This window comes from Stegodyphus dumicola, chromosome X2 (genome assembly GCF_044657685.1).
Source record: "Stegodyphus dumicola isolate Sdum_Otavi_A_Nest chromosome X2, ASM4465768v1".
In the NCBI taxonomy this organism is placed as follows: Eukaryota; Metazoa; Arthropoda; class Arachnida; order Araneae; family Eresidae; genus Stegodyphus; species Stegodyphus dumicola.
This window is the reverse complement of record NC_140781.1, coordinates 108,888,481-108,913,161: the sequence shown is the minus strand read 5'-3', so window position 1 is coordinate 108,913,161 and position 24,681 is coordinate 108,888,481. Positions and strand designations below refer to the sequence as shown.

General features: G+C 35.6%; 1 protein-coding gene across 1 annotated transcript in view; it reads left to right on the top strand.

Moving 5' to 3' along the window:
* The window catches only part of LOC118190285 (ubiquitin domain-containing protein 2), a 47,641-nt gene extending 40,467 nt beyond the window's left edge, over nucleotides 1–7,174 (top strand). Inside the window, exon 3 of the mRNA XM_035360982.2 lies at nucleotides 6,291–7,174. Within this exon, the coding sequence (XP_035216873.1) occupies nucleotides 6,291–6,688 (398 nt within the window). The 3' untranslated portion in view covers nucleotides 6,689–7,174. The remainder of the gene's footprint in view (nucleotides 1–6,290) is intronic.
* The last annotated feature ends 17,507 nt before the right edge of the window (nucleotides 7,175–24,681 follow it).

The following is a 24,681-nucleotide window of genomic DNA, read 5'->3' as shown; positions in this document are numbered from 1 at the left end:
AGTATTCGGTGCACACGGGATTTGGCTACTTTTGACAACTTTATGATGAGTAGTTAACGGATCATTCAAAGAAAATATATAGTTAAACATAGTATATACTATGTATATAGTATATATACTATGTGTGTATAGTATATATATAGACATTCTTTGGATAATTTTTGGTGTTGGCGATAATTTTCGAAGTCGCGCCAAGGCTGCACCGTATACTAGGATTTTACCCCGTTATTTTGAAGTGGACGAGAAAGCGGTGAGAAATTGGCGCAAACAAAGGATGTGTTTAAAAATCATGGGAATATTGCCGTATTAAAAAAACGTAATTTCGGACGTATAGTCCACAGACTATCCGGTGGTGTGGACTATCTGACGATTTTTGAAATTTTTTTTATATAAAATGTTGTGTGTGGACTATATGTGCGAAATTAGGGTACTATTGTAAAATTTTTATAGTCAATTTTAATAATATCATAATTCATTGTCTTAATAATAGAATGAAAATTATACAATGAAATATAACAGTTAAGTAACAATAACAAAAATTGTTATGCAATAACAGTTATTTATTACAATTATTACATTATGTAATGATTCAATTAATTTATCATTGCATTATGTATATAGAGCAAAATAAAGTTTTGGAAACTCATATATTTACCAATAAATAAATAAATGCACAAAATTAAACAAAATGTGATGAAACATTTGGTTTTAAATGATGATCATACTTTAGTATGTATCAGTAATCCGATCTGAGCGTAAATTACTTAAAAGTAATTTTAGACTTAATTCTGTTGCCTTTGAATTCTGGGAAAGTAGAGAGGAAAAATAAGAACAAGAAGAATCCCTCCTACCTGGTTCATGTCCATCTTCCATATTTCACGAATAAATTGATCCAAATGGTGCATGTTTGCATTCATGGTCGTATTTGTGGCAGTCAGTCTATATCATATCAGCAATTGTAATATTGATATTACAATGCATTCTTGTTAGAATGTTTTGAATGAAAATATTGTGATGGTTATGGTATTTAATATAGGAATAATCTTAATTTATGTTTACTGTGACCACATCCTTCAGAAATTTAAGTTATTCACATAATTTAATTGCTTCACGCAGCAAACTGAACAGCAATGAAATTCAGCAAGAAAAGCAACTTGCAGGGTGCAAAAATGAGCATTTTTCAGAGTTTTTAATTATTATCTCGGCTGAAGTCGTACAAGGATGAGAATGGTCAAAATGGCTTCCCATGAATTTTTGGAATCCAGGGGTACCTCTCTCAAAACTCAAATCTGTGATGTTCTGGAGGAGATGATGTTGCAAACAGACAGACCTGCACACGTTTTCATAATATTAAATATTTGTTGCTGCAATCAGAATTTCTCGTTTGTCTATTAATCTCATTCTGGCACTTTAACCCTTTGTGGCGCACTATACGTTAACGTCATAATTTCAACAAAAACAGTTGTATGCAGTCTATTTAATCCTAAAGGAGTATACAGGTAAAATTTTGTAAAAATTGCACTGAACGTTTTAATTCTGTGGGTGTTCCACACTGCGCCGCCAGAGCTTCTAAAAGTGCAACTAAGCGAGCATTGCAGTGAAGCACAAAAATGAGTAGAAGCGTTTGTATAAGAATGAAAAAACTCTGTATTATGGCTGTATACATGGTTTCCTGGATATACACAATATTCTTGAATATATACTGATAAATGAGATAAATATCTATGTACACAAGTCCTATATACAAGGTGTGTTCGAAAAGTTCAGTGATTGGTCTCATAATTAAAAAACCGCGCTGGTTAGGATCTTGCACTCACGCAGACGCAGTGAGAGAAATGTCATCTAGAGCCATCGAATGGCCATTTTACGACAGATAAGAGGAAGCGCACGCTATGAGCAGTTTAACACAGTCAGTGTGAGAAAGATTGTCAGTGTGACATGGAGCTACGCATAAACATAAAGTTTTGGTTCAAGTTAGGCAAAACTGCGATGGAGACACGACATGTTAGTGAAAGTTTATGGTCAGGAAGCAGTGAGTAAAAAGTTTGTTTATGAGTGGTTTAAACGCTTTACAGACGGAAAGGAGGATGTCAAAGATGAACCGCGGTCGGGGCGCCCTACAGCAAGCACAACTCCAGACAATGTGGAACGAGTTCGACGGATGCTTACTGCAGATCGACGACTATCTTTGAGAATGATAGCTGGCGAATTGCAGATAAGCCTAGACAGTGTGAGCACCATTGTGCACAAACATTTGCATAAACGTAAGATATGCGCCCGGCAAAAGCAATACCGGATGGAAACCTCTGGAGATTTTATCGACATGTGTGACCAGAATCCGCAATTCTTGGAAACAATAATTACAGGGAATGAGTCAAGGTGCTATCAATACGATCCGGAGACCCAACGGCAATCCATGGCATGGTGTTCAACATCGTCACCTCCTCCCAAAAAAGTCGTTTGACACAATCCAGGATCAACACGTTGTTGATCATCTTTTTTGACAGTAAGGGTTTGATCCATCATGAATTTGTACCCGCGGCTACAACCGTCAATGCAGAATACTACGAGGGGGTTTTGAAACGGCTGCTGCTACGCATATGCCAGATTCGGCCACAGTACCGGAATGGACAGTGGAATCTGTTCCACGACAACGCCCGGCCGCACACTGCGATCCATGTAACCCAATTCCTCGACAGGCACCAGGTTCCAGTTTTAGATCATTCTCCATATTCTCCAGATCTGGCTCCCGTGGACTTCTTTCTGTTTCCCGGCCTCAAAGGAGTTCTGGAAGGCCGACATTACTGAGATCCATCAACGTGTGACAACGGTGCTTCGAGCCATACCGAAAGAAGCGTTTGCCGACAGTTTCCAACAATTGTACACCCGATGTCAAAAGTGTATTGTTGCTAATGGTGAATACTTTGAAGGCCAGTAAAGCTATTTTGCTTGTTTCTCTTGTTTCCTTTTTTTTATAGTAAAATTCACCGAACTTTTCGAACACACCTTGTACAAAAATATTTACAAATTTTCCTATTTCTTAGCTTCGTGAAATTGTTCAAAGCAAGTCACACCTTTTTGATGGAAGACAAACCAACTTTGCAGGTTTTGCACATAAAACTTGTTTTGTGCAGCTTCTGCTTCCTGCTACAATGTGCACATCGTCTACACGTACTCTTCACCGGTATGTGTTCAACACTACTGTAGCATTTTTCCCCCAGAAACCTTTACTTTATGCCTGGGAGTATCTTCAGGTCTTGAAGGAAGTCGGCTCTTGAAAGTTATCTCTGGCGCTTTCATGGTACAGAGGGAACACAGCAAATTTAAACGGAAATCTGTGGGCTGTAATCCGAGGGTAATTCATGAAACATTTTTAGTGCTTCGGAAAGAGTTAGACCTCTCCGCGCCATTTATAGAAAATTAATAATAAAAAAATAACTACGATTAATATTAACAATGAAGAAAAATAAGCCTAAAATATATACATACACGAAAAATATCTACGCAATTATTGAAAATAAACGGGAATGAGACTAAAAAGCGACAGCAAAAAATTCGCACAGGTCTAAGTAAAGATGAATCAAGCTACTAATAAAATTCCTGCCTAAAAACTACTCCCAAAAAATTCGAGATGCCAATATTAGGCTTTCATAACACAAAACAGACCTCACCCCTCAATACTGCTTTGTCCCCCCCCCCAAAAAAAACAGCGGAAACAGAAAACAAAAACAACGGATGTTCTGATTCGTAACAGCATGATATCGCTAAAGGCGCAGTGTTCCCGCTAATGGAACACCCGGTTTTATTCTATTATTCTGCATATGGTTTTTGTATGAAAGATTTAAAAAAAATATAGAACAAATAATTTGGAGTACAGCCAGCAAAATTATGCTTAATTTTTTTTCCTAATAAAATTTTTTATATCATTAAAAAATAGAGAAAATTACTTGAAAAAAAGTGGATTTTAATAACACATAATAAATGAAAATTCTATGTCTCCTTGTGATATGCTGCTATCTACTGTTTAAAAAGAAAAGTTCCGAGTATATTATAAAAGTATTTTTATCTATTTACGGTTGAATTTAAAGGTTTCAGAAACGATTCAATTTGATTGTTCCATGTAGTGGAACACTGAGCCGCAAAGGGTTAAGAAGAGTGTTAGCTTGCTCAACCATACTTTTGTTTAGAAAATTGTGTGGTAAATTTATCTCAGTTAATTTTTTGCTGTTTGAAATTTAGTAATATTTAGTCACCTTATTATTATTTTTTTTTTTTTTTCTGTTTCATGATTTCTTCATTCATTTCTGTATAGATTATTCTCATAAATTTCACTTTCAGAACTGTGATCATATTTTTTCAAACTATATTCTAATTTTTGTTCTTTTTGTTCTCACATTTTTTTATGATGCAGTACATTTTGAATTAAAATCAGAATTCCTAGAGTGCACTTTTTCAAATATGTGAAAAGCATATACATATAAAATAATGCATAATTGGTGAAAGCACCGCATAGGATCGTAGAGAGCATGCTGAGTTTTTAAAGGACTAAATCAGTTGCATTGCTTCAGTAAATAACTGCATTACAGGCCAAGACCATGGTTTTTAAAAGGAACTGAGATTAGTAGTATTATTTACCAATAATAAAATTTCTATCAAATAAGGAAATATCAGTGTCTGTAACACCACAACGTGGTGATTAAGAATCAGTACTTTGTTATTTTGAAAGTTAACTTACTTTGTTAGTTAGTACTTTGTATTATAAAAATTTGTTTGTGCCTTGTTATTGTTTTACAATACCACATATTCTCAATTTTTTTTTTTTTTATGCTTCCATAAAAGTTGCCTAAGAAATAAATATGCTTAGATGCTTTTTAATAAATAAAATTTAGCTAAACTTGAAATGATTTTAATGAAATACTTGAACTATATGCACAATTACACTGAAGTGCCACTGAATTAAGGGATAGACATGGCTGTGCAAGTTTTGTAGTGCTGTACCACATTTATGCTCATGTGAGTGCATTGTGGTAACTGCATATATACCTAATACTGTGGTTGTTGTAAATCAGTTGTTTCAATTATCAGTATACTTAAAGCTTCTGATTTAGACATCTTCAATTGCAGAAAAATAGTAGGCGCTTGACTCGTGACCCATTTGATTTCTGAAATCATCAGAGGGCTAGGATTTTCAATATGTTCAAGGTTGAGTGTCAAGAGTACTATACGAATGGTTGGGGAGAAACTAACAATAGGGCAAATTGCAAAGGGCAATTAACCTTGAAGGAATGTGGTTTGAGACAGATCAACTGTATTATTACATAGCCAATGAAGCCAAACTATAGCTCAAATTACCACTATCTGAATCAGGGAACTGGTTATAGTCAGTAAACGGATTGTGCAATGCTGCCATGTGAGCTTCAAGAGGTATAGACCCACAAGAGTACCATTGCGCAATACATGCCATTGAGCTGCACGACTTGCCTGGGCAGAAAACACAGAATGCACTCTAGAAGATTGGAAACAAGTAACATGGAGTGACGAGGCTTGATTCCAAGTACTTAGCACTGATGGGAGGCTGAAAATATGGCAACGGGCTTATGAAGCCATGGATCCTGCATGCCAGGTTGGACCTGAACAAGGTCATGGTACCTCAGTCATGGTCTGGGGTGTTTTCTGTTTTCGGTGTTTGGAATCTGGCACTTGTACCATTCTCCTTCAGTATGATTTGATATATAACATTGTCTGGCGATCATCTCCATCCATTAATGTTGTTCTATCATTCACATGGAAATGGAGTATTCCAGCAAGATAACTGCACCTCTCACAGGTTCCATTTGGCTACTGCCTTCTCAGCACTCCTCTGACTTCTCTGTCATGAATTGTTTATCTAGAAGTGCTAACTTAAATCCTACTGAGCACCTTTCATGTGTTTTGGAGGAATGGTGTGAAACCACATCACACAACACTAGCGACTCCTGCTGAATTGTGGACAGTTCTATCTGTTGTTTAGCAAGCCATTCCCGTAGAATGCTTCCGCAAACTTACTTAATCTATGCCTCGTTGTGTAGCAACCATTATCAAGGCCAAAGGAAGCCCAACTCATTATTGACTTCAGTGGTGGCTCTTCAGTGTAGTTGCTTACTTTAAATTTGAAGTAAATGTGATATGTTGTTAATGTCAGTAAAAATCCATTTAGATTAGTTATTCAAAAAATTTTTTGTTCATTCTGCTGAAAGAAATCTGTGTTTCGAAATTTAAATCTCCTAAATACACATTCATTTATTATTTAGGTACTCTGATGGACTGTTATGATGAGCTAGGAAACAGGTACCAGTTGCCAGTTTATTGTTTAAGTGTTCCAATTAATTTAGTGGAGGAAACCAATGAATCTGAATCTCCAGCTGCTGAAAGTGAACCTTGGAGTGAAGGTGGGGAAGAAATAACTCTGAAATTTCGTCTTTCTACATGTGGCAAAGACACAAAATTAGCTATTAGAACTGGTGAGACTGTATTAACTTGTAAAAAGCGTTTACAAGCTGTTGAATTAATTGATCCATCTAGACAGCGCTGGTATTTTGGTGGTCGTCTTTTACATGACAAAATGAAAATAGAGGAAGCTAAATTACAATCTGGATTTGTGGTTCAAGTTGTGGTAACTCCATTAAATATGCCTGTTGGGGAAAACTAAGTAGGAAATATTTAACTATGAGAGTTGTTTGTACACACACATACATTGAATGCAGGTGTTTGTGAATTCATTTACACTCTCAAGATAGAAAATCATTTTAGCTCAGCTTTTGTCTGCTTATGAAGATTTACATGCAATCCGTACCAGCCAATAATGGAATTTTAATCTTTTTCCTCCTCCATTGCGCAATGTATATTTTAAATTGAGAAGCTGAGTGAGCTGCGTAAAGGTCACTTAAAATTATCAAATCTCTTACAAAAGAGTGCCTGATTGTCATATTCCTATTTTATTCAGATTGTTAAATATTTTCAATCAAAGCGTATGTTTAGCAGTGCTTTTTATTTTAAGTTAAATGTTTTATTCCCTTGTATATAGATTTATGTTGTGATGTTTTTGGACTCAATTATGATATCCCCTCCCTTGAATCTTAAGCTCTGCAGTGATCATATAATGAAATATGAATAAAGTTCTATTTTTTAACTGTGATGAATTTTATTTTCTTATTCACAGTTTTAATTTGTATTTTGTAGAATATATTTCCCATTTTGAATGCATTTATTTGTTATGAATCTTTATTATAAATGTGATAATTTTATATATTTATGTTATATTCGTCACTGATAAGTATATCTATTTATAAGGAAAACATTAACTAGTTTCTTTAATATGATGTAAAGATAATTTTATTCAGCATGAAAATAAAGCACAGAAAATTTTTTTAAATATTCTAATTTTGTAGCATTAGTGTCTTAAAAATTCCTGTTCCAATAGATAGGCATTTTCACAGAAATTTGTTTGCAGAAACATTACAAAGGTAATCAGTGTTCTGAATTGTATTACCAGCATTTAATTTTTCAGCTCAATTCATGAGAAAATTGCTTTTCGTGATGATTAATAACTGTGTTGTGATGAACTGGTTATTTTGCAAGATTTAAACTTCATGGATGCACATGAAAACACTGTATCAACTGGATTCAAGTTTAGAATATTTCAAAAGCGCTTTGTGAATATATTTAAATAATTTTAATATCAGTTCTCAGTGACCATAAAATAAATCTTCTAAGTGTACAGTAATGTTTAAAATCACATTGAATAAGAATCCTCTAAAATATAATATACAGTCTTAAAACTGTGGCACTAAATTTTTGCCGTACACATAGGTACTAAATGAGAAAATTTAGCAAAGTTTGAAATGCACATTTACTATTTTTGGATTATGGATTTAATATAGAATTATGTATAGAACAGATACATTGAACAAAGCATTAAAAGAAATTGAAATGTTATCATCATTCTACCCCCTAAATTTTTGTGTAAAATTTGAATAAATTTGTCTCAACCTTCAAATTATTTCATTTTGAAATGTTTTTCAGTTTGCAGACTTAACATGGGCTGTAACAGCTATAGATGTGCAATCTGATTTTCATAAAAGTTTAATAGTGTGATATGCAAAATTCAAATGTTTTATTTTTTTTACTACTTCATTTTAGGTAATTTTTAAATATCATTAAATTTCTGTATTGCTTGCATAAAGAGAAATGTAATATGCATCCACAGAAACTTCCATGATTGTAAGTAGAAAGTATGTAGTAATGTTTATGTAAAATTGTACATAAAAGTGCAGTTCAACAAAAGTTACCAAGACTTTGAGTAGTAAACTCTGCCTATTCTAATGAAAGAAATTGATTGAAATTTGCAGTTCAAGATATTCTACACTTTTAAATTTCTTGATTTTTTTTTTCTTTTTATACCTTAGTAACATTTTTGTGTGTTTGCTAAGTACTCCTATTCATTGCATTATTTTGTAGACTGTTATTGTTGTACTGCTGCATTTCAGAAATGTACACAATATATATAACATCCTTCAAAATTCATTGCCAAAGAATTTTTTTTTTTTTTTTTTAACTTTTCAAATTCCGTTTTAATGTTTGCTAGTACAGTAAACCCTTGCCAAACGGGGTTTTACAGAATCCTATTTCGCACATACACATTGTCTTGATTGTTTTCATTTCATTGTTCAACGTTCATTCATCAGTACCGAATGCTGTTTGGCATCAGCTCTTCCAGAGTTATCAAAAATTTTAAAGAATTTCCATCGATTGAAAATGAAGCCAAAGAAAGCATACAAATTGCAAAAGCAATTGACATTTAGGGATTTTTAGATATAGAAGAATAAGAAGTCACATTATTAATCAAGAAATGATGAATGAAGAACTGGATGATCTTGCAACATCAACAGATTGTGAAAGCAGTGAAAATGAAGAAGGCAAAGCACCTTTAATTTACAAGAAGTTAAGCAAAATGTTAAAATAGGTGTAACGAAAGTTCTAGATCAAAGTCGAATCACTCATAATCCAAAAAATGAGATGCATGGCCTGGAGGGTTTTCCATAAATTTTAATTAAACTTAATATTTACATATATACAATGTAGGCTAAAATGCCTGAATCGAATATTTAATGCTCAAAAGGCAAGAACTGAATAGTTCCAGCTAAAATCTAAATCAAATTCTATTGCGTAGTGCATCGAAATTCTACCTTCAAGAAGAAGAATATTTTTTCGAGTCACGTGTTCAGAAGGGGAAAGGTTAAGTAAGCTAATAGAAAAGCAGAAGACACTTTATATGAGAAGCAATGAAAGCCTCTTTGCTTTTTACCATGAAACTTTTGAAGAGTTGTGCTAATCATTGTCTCTAGCAAAAATCACCAGCTTTTTAAAAAAAATAATTTTATTTTGTACTTCATTAAGAATTAAAATACTTTCAATTAATATTTGTTTTGTTTTTTTTGTCTAATTACAACAATGTATAGGATTGTTTAAATTATACATGCTTTCTTAATCTGAATTATACCTAAATCACTTTTCTCATGGAAAGTAAACTTCGAGGAATGTAATTATGCCGTATGTGCAATGTATTAATGATTTAGCTGTCTCGTTTGGCAAGTGTTTACTGTAAATTTAATGCATCTGGTAATATATTTCAAATATAAGTAACTTATCTAAGTGCATAATCTTAAATGCATGCATTTTTATATTGGTTATATTATGAATGAAGGCCTAGGGAACTTTTTAAGCAGACATAACATTTTATGAATACTAGCAATTTAAAACATTTTCAAAAACAAATTGTCTTTGTTTCTATGCAAAAAATAAAGTTTTTCCATTGTAATTAAAAATAGTGAAGTTGCTAACATCATATGGATGAAGTAACTTTTCTACAAACAAACTGCAAGAGGAAATGTATACAAGTTATTTTTGTTTAAGTGATGTACTCTGAAATTTAGACATCTAAAGATAAAAGAATTTACATCTGATACAGTAGAAAGAAACTTTGTGTACAGTACATATATGGTTTTATTTCCAATATGTAAATCTTTCTTTTTGCTGATATATTTGTCTTTAAAAACATTTTAAAAAGAAAAGCCACTGTTATATATCGAAGTAATTATCTTAAAAACTTTTTGTTAAAAATCTCTGTTTCACTGTGTATGTGCACCCTAAAGTATTGAAGTGCATTATGTATGCTCTTGGATGAATTTTTTTAAATGCAGTCAGACTCTGAGCTGAAACTGAAGAAAGCACATTGCTGAAAGAAGTTATTAATTTTGAGTACCATAGTTCATAATCAAAGGAAGTGAGTGTTTGTATAGCAGACACACACAGAAAAAGGAAAATGAACCATGAAGGAAATACCCCCCCCTCCCCGAAAAAATCAGTGTGACCAAAAATTTTGTTTGCTGAGATATTTATTAATTTTGATTCTACATGTCAGCATTCTGTTAAAAAATTTGAATTTCTGAAATTTGAGAATAGAAGCTCCGCATTTATCGTTTTAATGATATGGAACACCAAATGAAAACGTTTTGCATGACCAAAAGGGAAAATGTTATGAGAAATGAAAAAGGTAAGCTAATTAAATGAACAGTTGCTCGAAGTTACAAATTGTGACCTTAAAAATTAGTTTCTTTCAAATTGTTCTTTTGATCACTTTCAAAGCCGTTCATAATTTTTTTTAATATCATGTTGGTATGTTTTTGCAAAAGATAGCAGTTAATATGAAAGAAGTTCATTTAAGAGGAGCTTGTATAGTTTCTACTCAGATCAAGAAATATGCTTTAATGTACTTTGAGCTGTAATATTTATACAGATTTCTCTGCTATATAATTTCATAATTATGAGGATAATAATAGGTTATGTAACAAATTAGGCAGCTAGTATGTTCAAGATGAATGCGATGTTTTTAACAGATCTGCAGCTATAGTCTGACAACTTTGAAAATAACCTTAGTATGTAGAAGGAACTAATAACTGAAAAAGAGAAGCATTTTAATTTTTGAAGTCAAATGCTGCCAATAAAGAAAATTGAAAAAATTGTGTTTTTTTCAAACATATATTTTCTATATAGAGCTTATGCTTCGGGTTAACAAGACTAATTCTGTGAAATTGGTAGCAGTTGGCGGCTAGTAATCACTTCTGAAAATTGCATTTTATGCAGGTCCATTTTTTAAAGATGTCAGACTATAATTTCTTAAAAAAGCATTTTTAAAATTCTGTGTATTTTTAATAATTTAAAATATACTGTGTGTTATTGCTTAAATGAGTCCTGTTTAGTGATTTAATATAAGGTGAGATTGCTATAAAATTATATATTTTCTTGTGTAAAAGATTAAATCTGAATAAATATATAATATTTTTGGCATTTTTGCAAAGTTTTTCCAGCCACATTGGTCAAACTGTGTAAGTATGATGCTGCGTGTAAAAATATGGTAACCTGATTTCATTGCTTGTGTTTATAAATTCAGTTTCAATTCTGCCTCTTACACCTTTCATCTGTTTTATGGACAAGGGCATTATGGAACTGAAATAGAGTTGTTACGCCCAGTTGCCTGTATAAATTCCAAAAACTGATGCTTTAAAAATTATTCAAAAAACTATTACTACTGAAATTCTTATATGTTTATTTATAGTGAGGAATGTATAGGTATTTCTCCTGTTTTTGACAGTCTGCTGTTTTGAGTTTTTATAAACAAAGCAGCTCGTTGATTCGATTTAGTAATCCTTATACTCATTCACTTTCGTCATGCGTTTCAAATTTAAAAATAAGTTTTGTGCGTGTAGGATAAATTTTTTATAGCTTTCTTATGTATTCACTTTATAGTGGTGTGTTTGTTTCTGAGCTATGCAAAATGCCTTTGCTGGTGGCAGGGACATCTGTTTTGACAAAGGCGTGAGATCGCCACCTCATTTTCTTAACATGTTCAGTAAGTTCAAGGTACTTGTACAGAAACATCATTAGAATGTTATTAAGACCTTTCCAGTAGTATGCTGAACCTTCCTTAGCACAAATGATGACATGTACACACTTAGACTTTCCACACCTCATCAGATGTTAGGGGGAATTTTAAGCAGCATCTATTTAATGCAGTCCTGAACTCTTCTATTGACATTGGTAGCAATTTCATGAATTTAATTTTCCATCAACTGCATCCTAAAGAAATTCAGCAGGAGCAAATGTTTGGAAGTCACTGTATACTGTGGAACTGTGTTGTTTACTCAGCTGCACATTGACGGTAGTAGCCTGGTTGCCCTCAACCTCAAAGGAATGTTATGAATGACCAGTGATCAAACAGTGCTCTCTGGCAATATACCATTGCAGAGTTGCCAACTCTCCCGATTTTCGACCGCTCTCCCGCCAACCCGATTTACAATATATTTCTCCCGACTTTTTTTTAATTCTTAAAATTTCTCACGATTTTTATGCAACTTGGCTTAATACTTTGTTATATGAATAAAAAAAAGTGCTTTTGGACGTCTGAAAGCAATTGAATTTTCTCTACATTATATCTAAAACAAAACCTTGCGAATCAGATAGCTTCTGCTTTGTGAGTGAGAGCATTATACGTATTCAGAAACGTCGTTTTCCAGTTCTCCAATGGGCTTCGAGCTCCACTGCGTTTCAGCTGGCATATATTAGCTAATGAGGACAAAGCAAGTTGTTATTTGGACGTTCTTTTAGTTATTTCGTTCATTTTGTCCTGAGTTGTGTGAGTACACGTGCCTTAGGGAAATAGTTTTAGAAATTATCATCTTTTGTTACGTCTGCGAGAAAGGTGAAATACTCGTGTACGTTTCAAAAATCGTACACAGTTGACTTTCCTTCCATTATTTCCTCAAGGAAATGTAATAAATTTGCGATGTGTACCGCCTGTCGTTGCGATTTTTCGATTTCGTATGTTGGAAGTGCGGATGTTCTCAAACATGTGCGTACACAAAAACACAAGGATAACACGAGTTGTTTTGAAAAAAACGAAAAATTAAATTTTTCTTCGGAAACAAAGGACCAAAAAGTTATTAATGCAGAATATCTGTTCTCTGCCTTTTTACTGGAGCACAACCTGCCACTGAATGCATCGGATCACGCTGCAGCTTTATTTAGAAAAATGTTTCCCGATAGTGAAATCGCTAAGAAATACTCAAGGTGCAAGAATCAAAACAGGTGCAATTGTTAAAGAAATGGGTTTGAAAAATAAATCTTCAGTTATTGATTGCATTAAAACAGCTCCGGTCTGCCTCTCTACTGATGGAAGCAATAATACCGATTCAAAACTGTATCCAATTGTTTCTTTTTTTTGATCCAGAGTCTTCAGAAATTGAGTGCAGTTTACTTTATGTTCCCACTTTAGAAGGACATTTGACAGGCTTTAATATAGCACAGCTAATTATTAAAACTTTAAAAGAAAACTGCAGGCACTCTGGATAATTGCTTAGCACTTGGTGCCGATAATGCACCAGTATTGGAAGGCTGGTGTTGCAGGCATCTTAAGAAAGGAAAATTCAGATTTTCAGATTATGAGGTGCACCTGTCACCTCTTAAATTTAGCAGCTGAAAAAGGGGCAGCTTCTTTACCAATAAATGTGGATGAACACATTGTTGATATTTATTATTATCTTGAAAGGAGTTCTAAAAGGAAGGGAAAATTGAAACAGTTCCAACAGCTGTTTACAATTAGAAAACTTGGATGAAGTTATAAAATCAGCTACGATTGACACCCAGTGGAGTTTAATTGCAAAACTGAAAGGTGCTGATGGAATTTTAAAATATAGTGAACTGTCTAGAATTGTGTTGGCCATCTTGACAGTTCCCTATAGTAATGCAGAGTGTGAGAGGATTCTCAGTGTTGTTGCGAAAATGAGGACTAAATTTAGATCTAATATTAGAGATGGCACATTAGAGAAACTTTTATTAGCGAAAGCAGGCCTACGTGGCAACAGAACCACACTGACAGGATGGTTCATAGTTTCGTGTTAAAATCTGTGCTAGCTAGGACCATCTATAGTAATTCCACTCAGTGGTTCATTGATGGGCCATCATTTAGAGTATTTGGCCTTTTTTGCAGCCCACATACAGAATTATCCTTTTCATCTTTATAAATCAGTATGTCAATACAGATTAATAATTCATATGATCAAACATTAAAAATACGTATTCTAATACAGCATCAGCTTCTGTAACCCAGGGTAGAATTTTAAACTTCCAAGCATCTGCTTCATGAGAAATTCTGCTTAAAAAACATTTGGCAACAAAATTGGCGATATACCATGGACGATTGGAGAACCTTCTGGAACGAAATCTTACCGGTTTAGCCCAGATTGTTCTCGAACACAAGCCGAAAGCTATATAAACCCTGCTGGTCCGCAGTCAGTGAGTGTGCGTCTCTCATCGAGTGTGTGTGTGCCTCGTCTAGCGAGCTGATAGTCAGTCATTGAGCGAGTGCATCGAGAGAGTATTTTAGTGCATCGTCGAGTTTTGTCTGAGACTGTGCTGAGTCGAGAGCTATACTCTTGTGTATCGTCGAGTACATCGTGTGGAGAGTCTTGAGAGTACGTGGAGTTCCGACAACAACCAAGCAGAGTTGGGAGCTGTATTCGGGTGCTTTGCAGTGAAGCTGTCTCCACCGTTATTGCCTGACAGTGTGAAGGCTGTGTCACTGATTGTTCCAACATGTTTATAGTAGATCTCCGACGACTGTAAAAAGTGTTATTAGAGCTGTTCTGATTAACATTGGCTAAATAAAGTGTGTTTCGATACTTCATTAAGTGTCGTCGTTATTTACTCCAAATCATGAACCCCGTACGAACGTGAACGAAGAAAATAACGCAACAACTGGTGTCAGAAAAGAAAAAAACGCAACAAATGGTGTCAGAAGTGGGATTTGCGAGTGAATGCCAGTGACCCGCCTGCAGAGGAAAGCCATGGCGGAAGAAACGAAGACTTTTATGGACTTCTTAGCTGAGATAAAAACCGGATATGCTGAGATAAAAGCCGGATACGATGAGAGAAAAGCTGGATATAAAGAGATGACAGCTGAGATCAAACTCACTGACTGAGATCAAAGCCGGACTAGAAGAGAAGAAAGGCCGACGAGAAGAGATAAATGGCGGCCAAGAAAAGATGCGAGAGCAACTCCAACAGGCGAAAGTGGAGCTTACAGAAGAAACTGGAGCCATAAAAGACGATGTGGATATGAGAGAAGTGGCATCTGAAGAATCAAAGGATGAAGAAATAGCTAACGAACGAAATAGCTAACGAACTGCCTGAGAAAGATCAAGACATGATGGATGAAACATCTAATGGGATTAAAGGAAAAAACGAAAACATGAAGAAATAAAAGACGGGAGAGAAGCTTTTGATTCACAAGTGCCTGAAGTGGAAGAAAGTGAAAATACGACTGTTAAGTTCGACAAAAATGATAGTGAGGTTACGAAGTCGCAGTTATCAAGTATTGAACCATCTGAAAGTTCATGTGATGCAGAGATGGAGGAAGCCTATGTGCAGCTTTAGCAGTGTGCTCCAGTACTGCAAGGAAATTCACCCACCTCACAAACTGGGTGTATGCCTCATAGTGCAGGTTTTGCAGACAAGGACTTGATTTTAATTCTAAACCAGGATATTTGAGTTTGTAAAGTATCGGATTCTGTTCATGACTCTGATGCAGAATTTGGAGCTGGTTATCAGGAAATGGAGGAAAATTTGCATGTACCAGCTGCTGAAAATACCGATGTGAACTTTACACATGATGCGAACAAACTTCAGAGTGGTGAACAAACTGTTTCACAACTTCCTGTGGATGACAAGTCTGAAAGGACTGAATCTTCAGACTGTGGTATGCAAAACAGAAATACATGAGAACTGCAGTAGAAAGGTATTTGACCCGGGTATATTTTAATGAAAAGACAAACTGAAATTCATTCTGAACTTTAATTTGTATAATTTAAAATTGTGATGTGTTTAATTTGTGTATATGACTTATACATACTGTAAATATCTGTTTCTTTAGTTATGTTATTTATTTATACCTTATGTTTGTTTCATTACGTTTTGTTTGTATCGAATTTGGCTTCTGACCAAGGGTTGTACTGCCTGGGACGTGCAGTCCTTGGGAGGGGGCAGTGTTACGAAATGTACAGGCGCGGCAGGATGGCTTCCACGTTTGGCGATAATCGCCAAATGTGGCAACCCTGCTTCCCTTGCCATTTTATGGCAACCCTAAAACTGCTTTGCTGGAAAGCCATCCTGCCGCGCCTGTACATTTCGTAACAATAGGACCGATAACATAAACTTTTTCACCAAATTAGATAGAAGCAAAACTGAGCAAATAACAATTGCTATCGGCACACAGATGAAGTCCGAAGGTATAGGAGAAGGCTACTTATACTGTACAGACGACGAAGATAATGAAATAGAAGTGAGACTCGTGGATGTCTTGTACGTTCCTGACCTAGAAGGAGGATTGATATCCGTACGAAAAATTACAAAGGATTTACAGTTGAATTTGAAGAAGATATTTGCAGAATAAAGAATAAAAATAAAACCATAGGAATTGATAAAGCAAGGAAATTTATATACCATAGTTGAATCGCAAAGAAGAAAAGCCAAAATTGCAGCTGCAGAAAGAAGTGAAAATATAGATCTTTGGCATAGAAAACTAGGACACAGAAATTATGAAGCAATCAAGAGGCTAAAGAATGATGACTTGGCAATAGGAATAAAGTTTGACGGAGAAGCCAAAAAGGGAAAAGAATGCGAATGCTGTATCAGAAGCAAAATGACTGAATTGCCATATCCCAAACTAAACAACTATAGAGCAAAATCAGTTCTAGACTTGATACATTCAGACATTTGTGGACCAGTCGGTACATCACTAGGAGGAAAGAAATACTTCATAACATTCATCGACGATCATTCGAGATACACAACGATCTATCTGCTAGCTACAAAAGGTGAAGCTATCTCCAAAATACAGTCATGTCCATAAATTAAGGATTATTCAAAATCAGGCAAAGGAAGAGTTAGAAGCAAAACAAATTTGACTTATTTGTAAAGCTTATTTATTAAACAAAAGGTAAAGAGCAAAAAAAGATGCTATATGTTTGATATTATTAAAAAAATAGCGATTTTTTCTCCCTGGAGCAAATTACAAAAAAAAAAAAACTATTTACAAAAAACCAAAATTACATGGTTGGTACGATTTTTAATACATTGCATGTCTCCCAGACGATGCAATACAGTCCGTATAACGCCTAGGCATGCTGAGTATCAAATTATAGATCTGATCTTGGGGGATATTACACCACTCAAAAAGCAATGCTCTCCGAAGTTCCGGTAGACATGTTGGAGGAGGTTGACGGGCTGCAACTCGTCGGCCAAGCATGTCCCACACGTGCTGTACTGGATTCAAGTCCGGTGAGAATGCTGGCCAGTCCATACGGGTGATATCCTCCGATTGAAGGCATTCGCTTACGATGTTTGCACGGTGAGGACAGGCGTTGTCATCCATAAACACAAATTGTGCGTCCATGGCGCCCCGAAACAAACATACTTGTTGTTCCAGAATGACGTCCCGATAGATTTGGCTTGTCATGGTTCCAATTTGAACATGCAGGTCAGTTCTGGAACCCAGAATAATTCCACCCAAAACGAGCACTCCTGCACCACCGTAACGGTGTCGTTCAATGATGTTTTCTTGGTGGTAACGGGTACCTGGAGCTCTCCATATGAAAGTCCGGCGAGAATCAGACTGCAAGCTAAACCTGGACTCGTCGGAGAACATCACATAAGTCCACTGTTGCGGTGTCCACAGTGCATGCTCTCTACTCAAGGCTAACCGCAGGCGACAGTGAGTTGCAGTAAGTGGAACGCATCTGATAGGTCTACGAGCATATAGACCAATCTGCCCTAAGCGTCTGTACATGGTCTGCCTTGAAATTGTCGTACCAGTGGCTGAAAAGACAGGTCTGAGGCTGTGCTCCGCCTATTTCTTTTGGCAGTAACTGCCAAATACCGGTCCTCATTCGGCGTTGTAACTCTGGGGCGACCTGTGCTGTAACGTCTACTCACATTACCATCATCTTGGAATCGTTGCCAAAGCCTGGAGATGACACTCTTGGCAATTCCAAGTTCGTCTGATACTTCCAGTTGGGTACGCCCCCATTCCAGACGACCGATAATTCTACCACGTAAAAAATCATCCAAATGCGTCCTTTGTGTCATAACTATTCGGTTATTGCACTGAAATGCTTATAAAGCGCCTGCGAACAATTTTACTTCTTTGCCAGTATTCCTTATATATCACTCTCTTACACTCTCGTCATTGTGACGTACCATCGGTGTCATCTGGTTACTTCCTGAAATTTGCATATTATTCTTGAAGATGTGTGTAGTGATTTTACAGGTGATATATTTATTTTAGAGTTCGATTTCCGCGTGACTCCGAATTATCCTTAATTTATGGACATAAGTGTAAAACAGCTATGACGAAGAACAAATTTGGAAAGAAGCCAAAAGTCTTAAGAACAGACAATGGAGGTGAATATACAAGCAAAGAGATTGAAGACTATCTAAAGGAAGAGGGAATCGAACATCAAACCTCCGTAGCATATTCACCGCAGGAGAACGGTAGAGCAGTAAGAAAAAATCAATACTTAATGGAAATGAGAAGATGCCTGCTACTCTATTTAGGACTCAAAAGAGAATTTTGGTGTGAAGCCCTAATGACAGCCAAATATCTACAAAACAGGCTACCATCAAGATCAGTTGAAAAAACACCGCACGAGCTATGGAATAATAAGAAGCTGAATCTAAGCCATATGAGAGTTTTCGGCAGCACAGCTTATTGCTTAGTTCCAAAGCAGAAAAGAAGCAAACTAGACAAAAGAGCAGAAAAGGAATTCTTGTTGGATATAGTGACCGTACTAAAGGATATAGGATTTACATGCCACATGCAAACAACGTCGTGATCAAAAGGAGCGTAATATTCGATGAAAACAAAGAAGAAGAAATGTCTCGTCAATTAAATGATCAGCATAAGGAAATAGAATGGCCTTTTAAAGAAAAAAAATTGACAGAACCATGTCCAAATTAAGCGGAAGGAATTGAAACAGAAGAAATTCCCCTATTCCCGAGAAGATCCCAGGGAACGACTAAAGGAATCCCACCAAACAGATTCTCATACATGGCTAAGAATGAAGAAATCAAAGTTCCTAAAGACTGGAAAGAACTGCAAACTTTTCCTACCAAAGAAAAAAACTGTGGTTAAAATCCACGAAAGAAGAATTGGAAGCACTAAAGAGAAACAAAACATGGGACCTAGTCGATCTTCCAAAAGGAAAGAAGGCAATTGGAAACAAATGGACATTTAAAACAAAATCTGACGCTTCAGGAAATGTTATCAGATATGAAGCTTGTTTAGTAGCTAAAGGATATTGCCAAAAATTTGGGCACGACTACGACGAAACATTCGCAGCAGTTGTAAAGTATACCACAATAAGGACTATCTTGGCAATAGGGGCAGCTCAAAAGAAGATGCACGTAAATCACTTCGATGTAAAAACAAATTTTCTATATGGAGATCTGGAAGAAGATATATATATGAAGCAACCAGAAGGTTACATCTCTGCTTCAGAAGCAAACAAAGTCTGTAAACTAAATAAAAGTATCTACGGACTAAAACAGGCAGCCAGAAACTGGAATCACAAGATAGCTGAAATCCTGCGCAAACAAGGATACGTTCAAGGAAAGGCTGATCCATGTTTTTTCACACTAATCCAGAACAATGCAAGAACTTACTTAATCGTTTATGTTGATGACATATTAGTCGCGAGCGACAAGCATGAATCAATTCAAGAAGTTGAAGGAATTCTCAAAGAATATTTTGACTTTCGAAATCTTGGGGAAGTATCTACATATCTAGGAATTGAAATCGAAAGAGAAGAAGACGGAAGCTTTAAACTTCATCAAGCTAACAAGATTAGGAGTATGATCGAAAAATTCGACGGAGAGTCACCAAAGAAACTAAGCTATACACCCATGACTACGAATTTTACGAAGAACCAAAACAACTAAGATGATATTTTCCCCGATAATCGGAAATATAGGGAAGCAGTGGGAGCACTTTTATATTTAGCAACAGTATCAAGACCTGACATAGCAAATTCTGTTGGAATACTTAGCAGAAAAGTAGAAAATCCATCAACATCGGACTGGAACGGTATAATTAAAATCATACGATATTTGAGAGCTACAATTAATTACAAATTACATCTAAAATCAAATGGTGTACCAGTCATCAAAGCTTACAGTGGCGCTGATTGGGCAGGAGATACCTCTAACAGAAAATCCACATCCGGATATATATTTCAAATAGGAAACAGTATGGACAAGCAAGAAACAAAATTGTGTCGCCCTATCCTCGACAGAAGCCGAATACATCGCTCTAGCCTTAACCTTGCAGGAGCTACAATGTATTAGACAACTGATGGAAGATTTAGGTTTCGCTCAACAGGAAGCTAACATCGTATTCGAGAACAATATATCATGCATAAATCTTTCCAGAAAAGAAAAAGGAAGCAGTTACACCAAACACATCGATGTGAAATACCACTACGTATGTGATCTACAAAATCAAGGGATTGTTAAATTACAACACTGCAGCAGTAAAATGATGTATGTAGACATGTTCGCGAAACCTCTGCCCAGACAACAGCTGGAATTTTTGTTAAACGGATTGGGCCAGACTCTGGACGCAACAGCTCATCGAGTGGGAGATTGTGGAGCAATTCATAACAACAACTATGAAGCTGTGCACTCTGACGTTAATTTCTCCCTCACCCCCGCTAACTGTAATTGGACTTGATCCAAAAAGAAGGAGAAACATTCTCTCCTTGTATGACTCACTTCTCGCGTTATGCAATGGACAGTAAACTACGCTTGTAATCATCGCTAGATATTTTTTCCTTCTTATACCTAATAAATATGCTATTTTGTGTGTGCTAATATTGATCGTATTCCTTACATCGGCAGCTTGGATTACACTTTGTTAAGGTAAGAACTTTAATTCTGTTTTATTCATCTGCTCGTCTCGATTTAGCGAATGAAATAAATAAACAAAATGAACCACGAATACGTTCAACAGTGTAACACCATAATAACTGAGCTTGTGAGACCATATTGCCCTAAGGTTGATAAGATCTTTCTCCCGCCTTAGCATACTTTGGTGGTGTAATGGCCTGCACACTCGGCGCGTATTCGAGAGGTTCGAGTTTCGGGGAGGGCATAGCTCAATTTTCCGTGTCTCTTGCTTAAAACAACCTAATGTCTGTACAGTAGCGCCCGAACTAAAAATAGGTGTTGAAAGATGATTCTCCATCACAAGGGTTTGGCGACTGGGTTCTCTAATCCCCAGTCGCCCTTTATAAAGGGAAATATAAGGTATTTCTCCAGCTTTCTTAGCATGCCTTCGTGGTCAGCATGCTCGGCGCGTATTCGAGAGGCCCGAGGTTCGTGTCCCGGCGAGGGCATTTTTCATGTCTCCTGCTTCGAAATAACCTAATGTCTCTACGAGTTGAGTTTTTGAGATTCATAATGGCCTAAACAATTTCAGTTCTGGAGAAAGGTCCATTAAAGCTGCTGGAATAATCCTCACTGAAATCCAAGGGCAGGAATTTGCTGTTAGAGGTCTTAGTATGATGCTTAGCAAACATATTACATTCTTCAGCGATCCAAACACGTCCAAGCCGTTTTAGAATGTTGTGCGAAGTCTAAATTTTGATATCCTCTTTGCGAAGGTGTAGGGTTTTTCTTAATTTGCATAACAAAATTATTTTAAGTTTACCTGTTCTCAACTTCTCAAACTTCCCCTCACATTCTCTCGCCAGGATGTACATTTTGAAAGTTAAGTGAAGTGCTATTTAAACGTTTGATTATCTCAGTTTATTCAGAGCGTGTTTCGCTAGCCTAGCGCACGTTTCGTTGTTATTTCGCGGTCACGCTAGTAAGCCTCTTGGCTTTATCAGTTTAGTATCACGCCGGTTAGATTTCTGTGAGTCCATCTCTTAGAAATAATTTTGAAGTGCGTTCTTGCACTCGTTTATTTTTCCAGATTTGATTTATATTATAGTCTACGTTTAGTTACCGCCGCAAGTGAACGGTGTTTTTGTAACGCACGAAGTCCGTGCTTTTCTGTTAAATTAGTTTGATTCAATAAAGGGTTATTTTGCACCCTTCTTCTGTGCTGGTATTTAATTGACGCCTGTGCGAGAATTCGCCAGGTTCATTGTAGGATCTAAGTTAGTATATGTGGACAAGTGGAGATAGATCTTACAAAAGTTTCTTAGTATTTTGAAGATATTGCTATTGTTACTGGCGTGCTTACACATTTGCTCTCAATGCTGCCTTTTTTTAACATTTATGACTCTTTTTAGATTAGCAATCCACTTCTCATAGGACAGCCAAAATTTCTTAGTGAGGTACGTTTTAACAAGTCTAAGATGTTTACCCTTTTGCCCTAAAGTAAAGTTGCACTCAGCCTCCGACCATGGGCAATTACCGCTTTGTTTACCAGCCCTAGTCAGGTTCCAGCTTTTCACTTTACTCAAGATATTATTAGTGTTTTCCAAATTTCCTTCTTTTGGGAACAAAGATCTGATATTGTTACTGTTTTCTGTACAATATTTCTTGCAATCGCAAAACTTGATGTTTCTCCTCATTGCCAGCTTCTGAGACATTACTGTTATTTCTAAGACAGATCTTTATTGGGTAATGGTCACTGCTAACCTGGTCTATGGTAACCTTTCAATTCTCTGAACCATACAACTCAGCTGGAAATAGAGCAAGATCATGCTTGGATTCCGCACCACTCGGACTCACGAGGGTAGGGCTCCCATTGTTTAGTATGCATAGGTTATTATTATTGTACCACCTCAGCAGAGCTTTACTCCATTTAGAAAGTTTGTGAGAACACCAAACTGGGTTATGGCAGTTGAAGTTACCTAAAATTATAAACCTATCTGGCTCCTAAAATTATAAACCTATTTAGCAGCACTCTATCCCAGTCTTGCTTACGGAACTGCCCGTTAGGGAGATAGACATTTACAATAAATAAAATGTATCCGCTTGCATGGAAGTCCACCCTCATTATTTCTCTTTCTACAATTTCATAGCTACTATCTTGTACTAGCAAGCTAGCCCAGTCTTTCCTGATAGCGATTTTCAGAGAATTGCTTTGGTGAGAATTTTATCTGGCAAACAAGAAACGTCTAACATTGAAAGCCAGGTCTCTTGAAGTACTATGACATAACAGTGAAATTATTCTGCGAACAATGAAATTTGTCTTGTTGTCTTGTCCTCGCATTCCAAGAACAAATGATCGTCCCATAGTGCTGGATGAGAAAACAAAACTACGTAAAAAGGGGGGGAAATTAGTTTTAACCTTTACCAGTTTCTTATTTTATTTTACCAGTTTCTTATTTCTTATTTTATTTATGACTCAAGAGTCATACTTGCTTAGATAGCATGCATCTAGAACTGCAGTGGGTTGCTTTAGAATAAGATTTCACTCTTTTGCTTCTCAGAGGTTCTGATTCTGTATTTGACATATCTAAGTCCTCTGCGCTAATTCAAATGTTCGTTTTCCACTATGCTTGCCTTTAACCCGACGGCTCATTCAGCAATATCCAACTTTTCATGCATTTTTGTAATCATGGCTCATATTTTTGGTTTCTCTAGCAATACCTTTCAAAGCTTTCCGCTTGCTGTTTTAACGCGGCTTTGAATGTACACTGCTCAAAAAAAAAAAAAAAAAAAAAAAAAAATGGGACAGTGCTATATCTCCCGTTCTACTGGGCCGATTGACAAAATTCAACCTGCGTTTTTCATGTCTCGAAAGCGCGACTTAGGATATATATTAGATTTATATATAGCACTAATCTAACATAGGTATTTTAACACAAAATCGGACTTTTTCTGAAATAACATACCAATTTTTTTACATATTTCGATTCTACGACTCAAATTATGCCAGAATACCAAGTTTTGTAAAAATCGTACGAGTAGTTTTTAAAATATTAGCTGTCAAATTTTTAGCTCCTCAATGTTAATAGAATTTGGCAAATATTTATTAATATCTCTTTTTTTATTAAACTTTTTTCATTTTTTCTCTCACATTTCGAAATTTAGGTTCATTCCAAATAAAATTTACCCATTTTTTGTGTTTTATTTTTAAAATTTCTATTTTAAAATAATTTTTATAAATTTTTCGAAAAAATTTTTGAATTATAACCTATAAAAATTTTACCATCATCTTAAAGTAGGTGTATTTTTAAGCATATCTGCAAAAAATTAGGCTTTTTTATTCAAAATTTTCTAAGATATACACGAATTTACATATTTTCGCGTTTTGAAATTTGGCATCTTTTTTTGAGCGATAATAACGCCAAATGTGGTCTATGGATTTTTGTTACACTGAATTGCCACAGCTATTTTTAACCTTAAATTTCAAGTAAAATTTTACGGAGAATTAATTACATGACATTTTTTTCCCTCAATGATGCGTAATAAATATTTATTAATACTATATTTAAAGCTATTTTTTTAAAAATTATATATGATATTATTCAAATTTTTAACTATTTTTTTTTAATTTCTCTATATCTTAAAAAA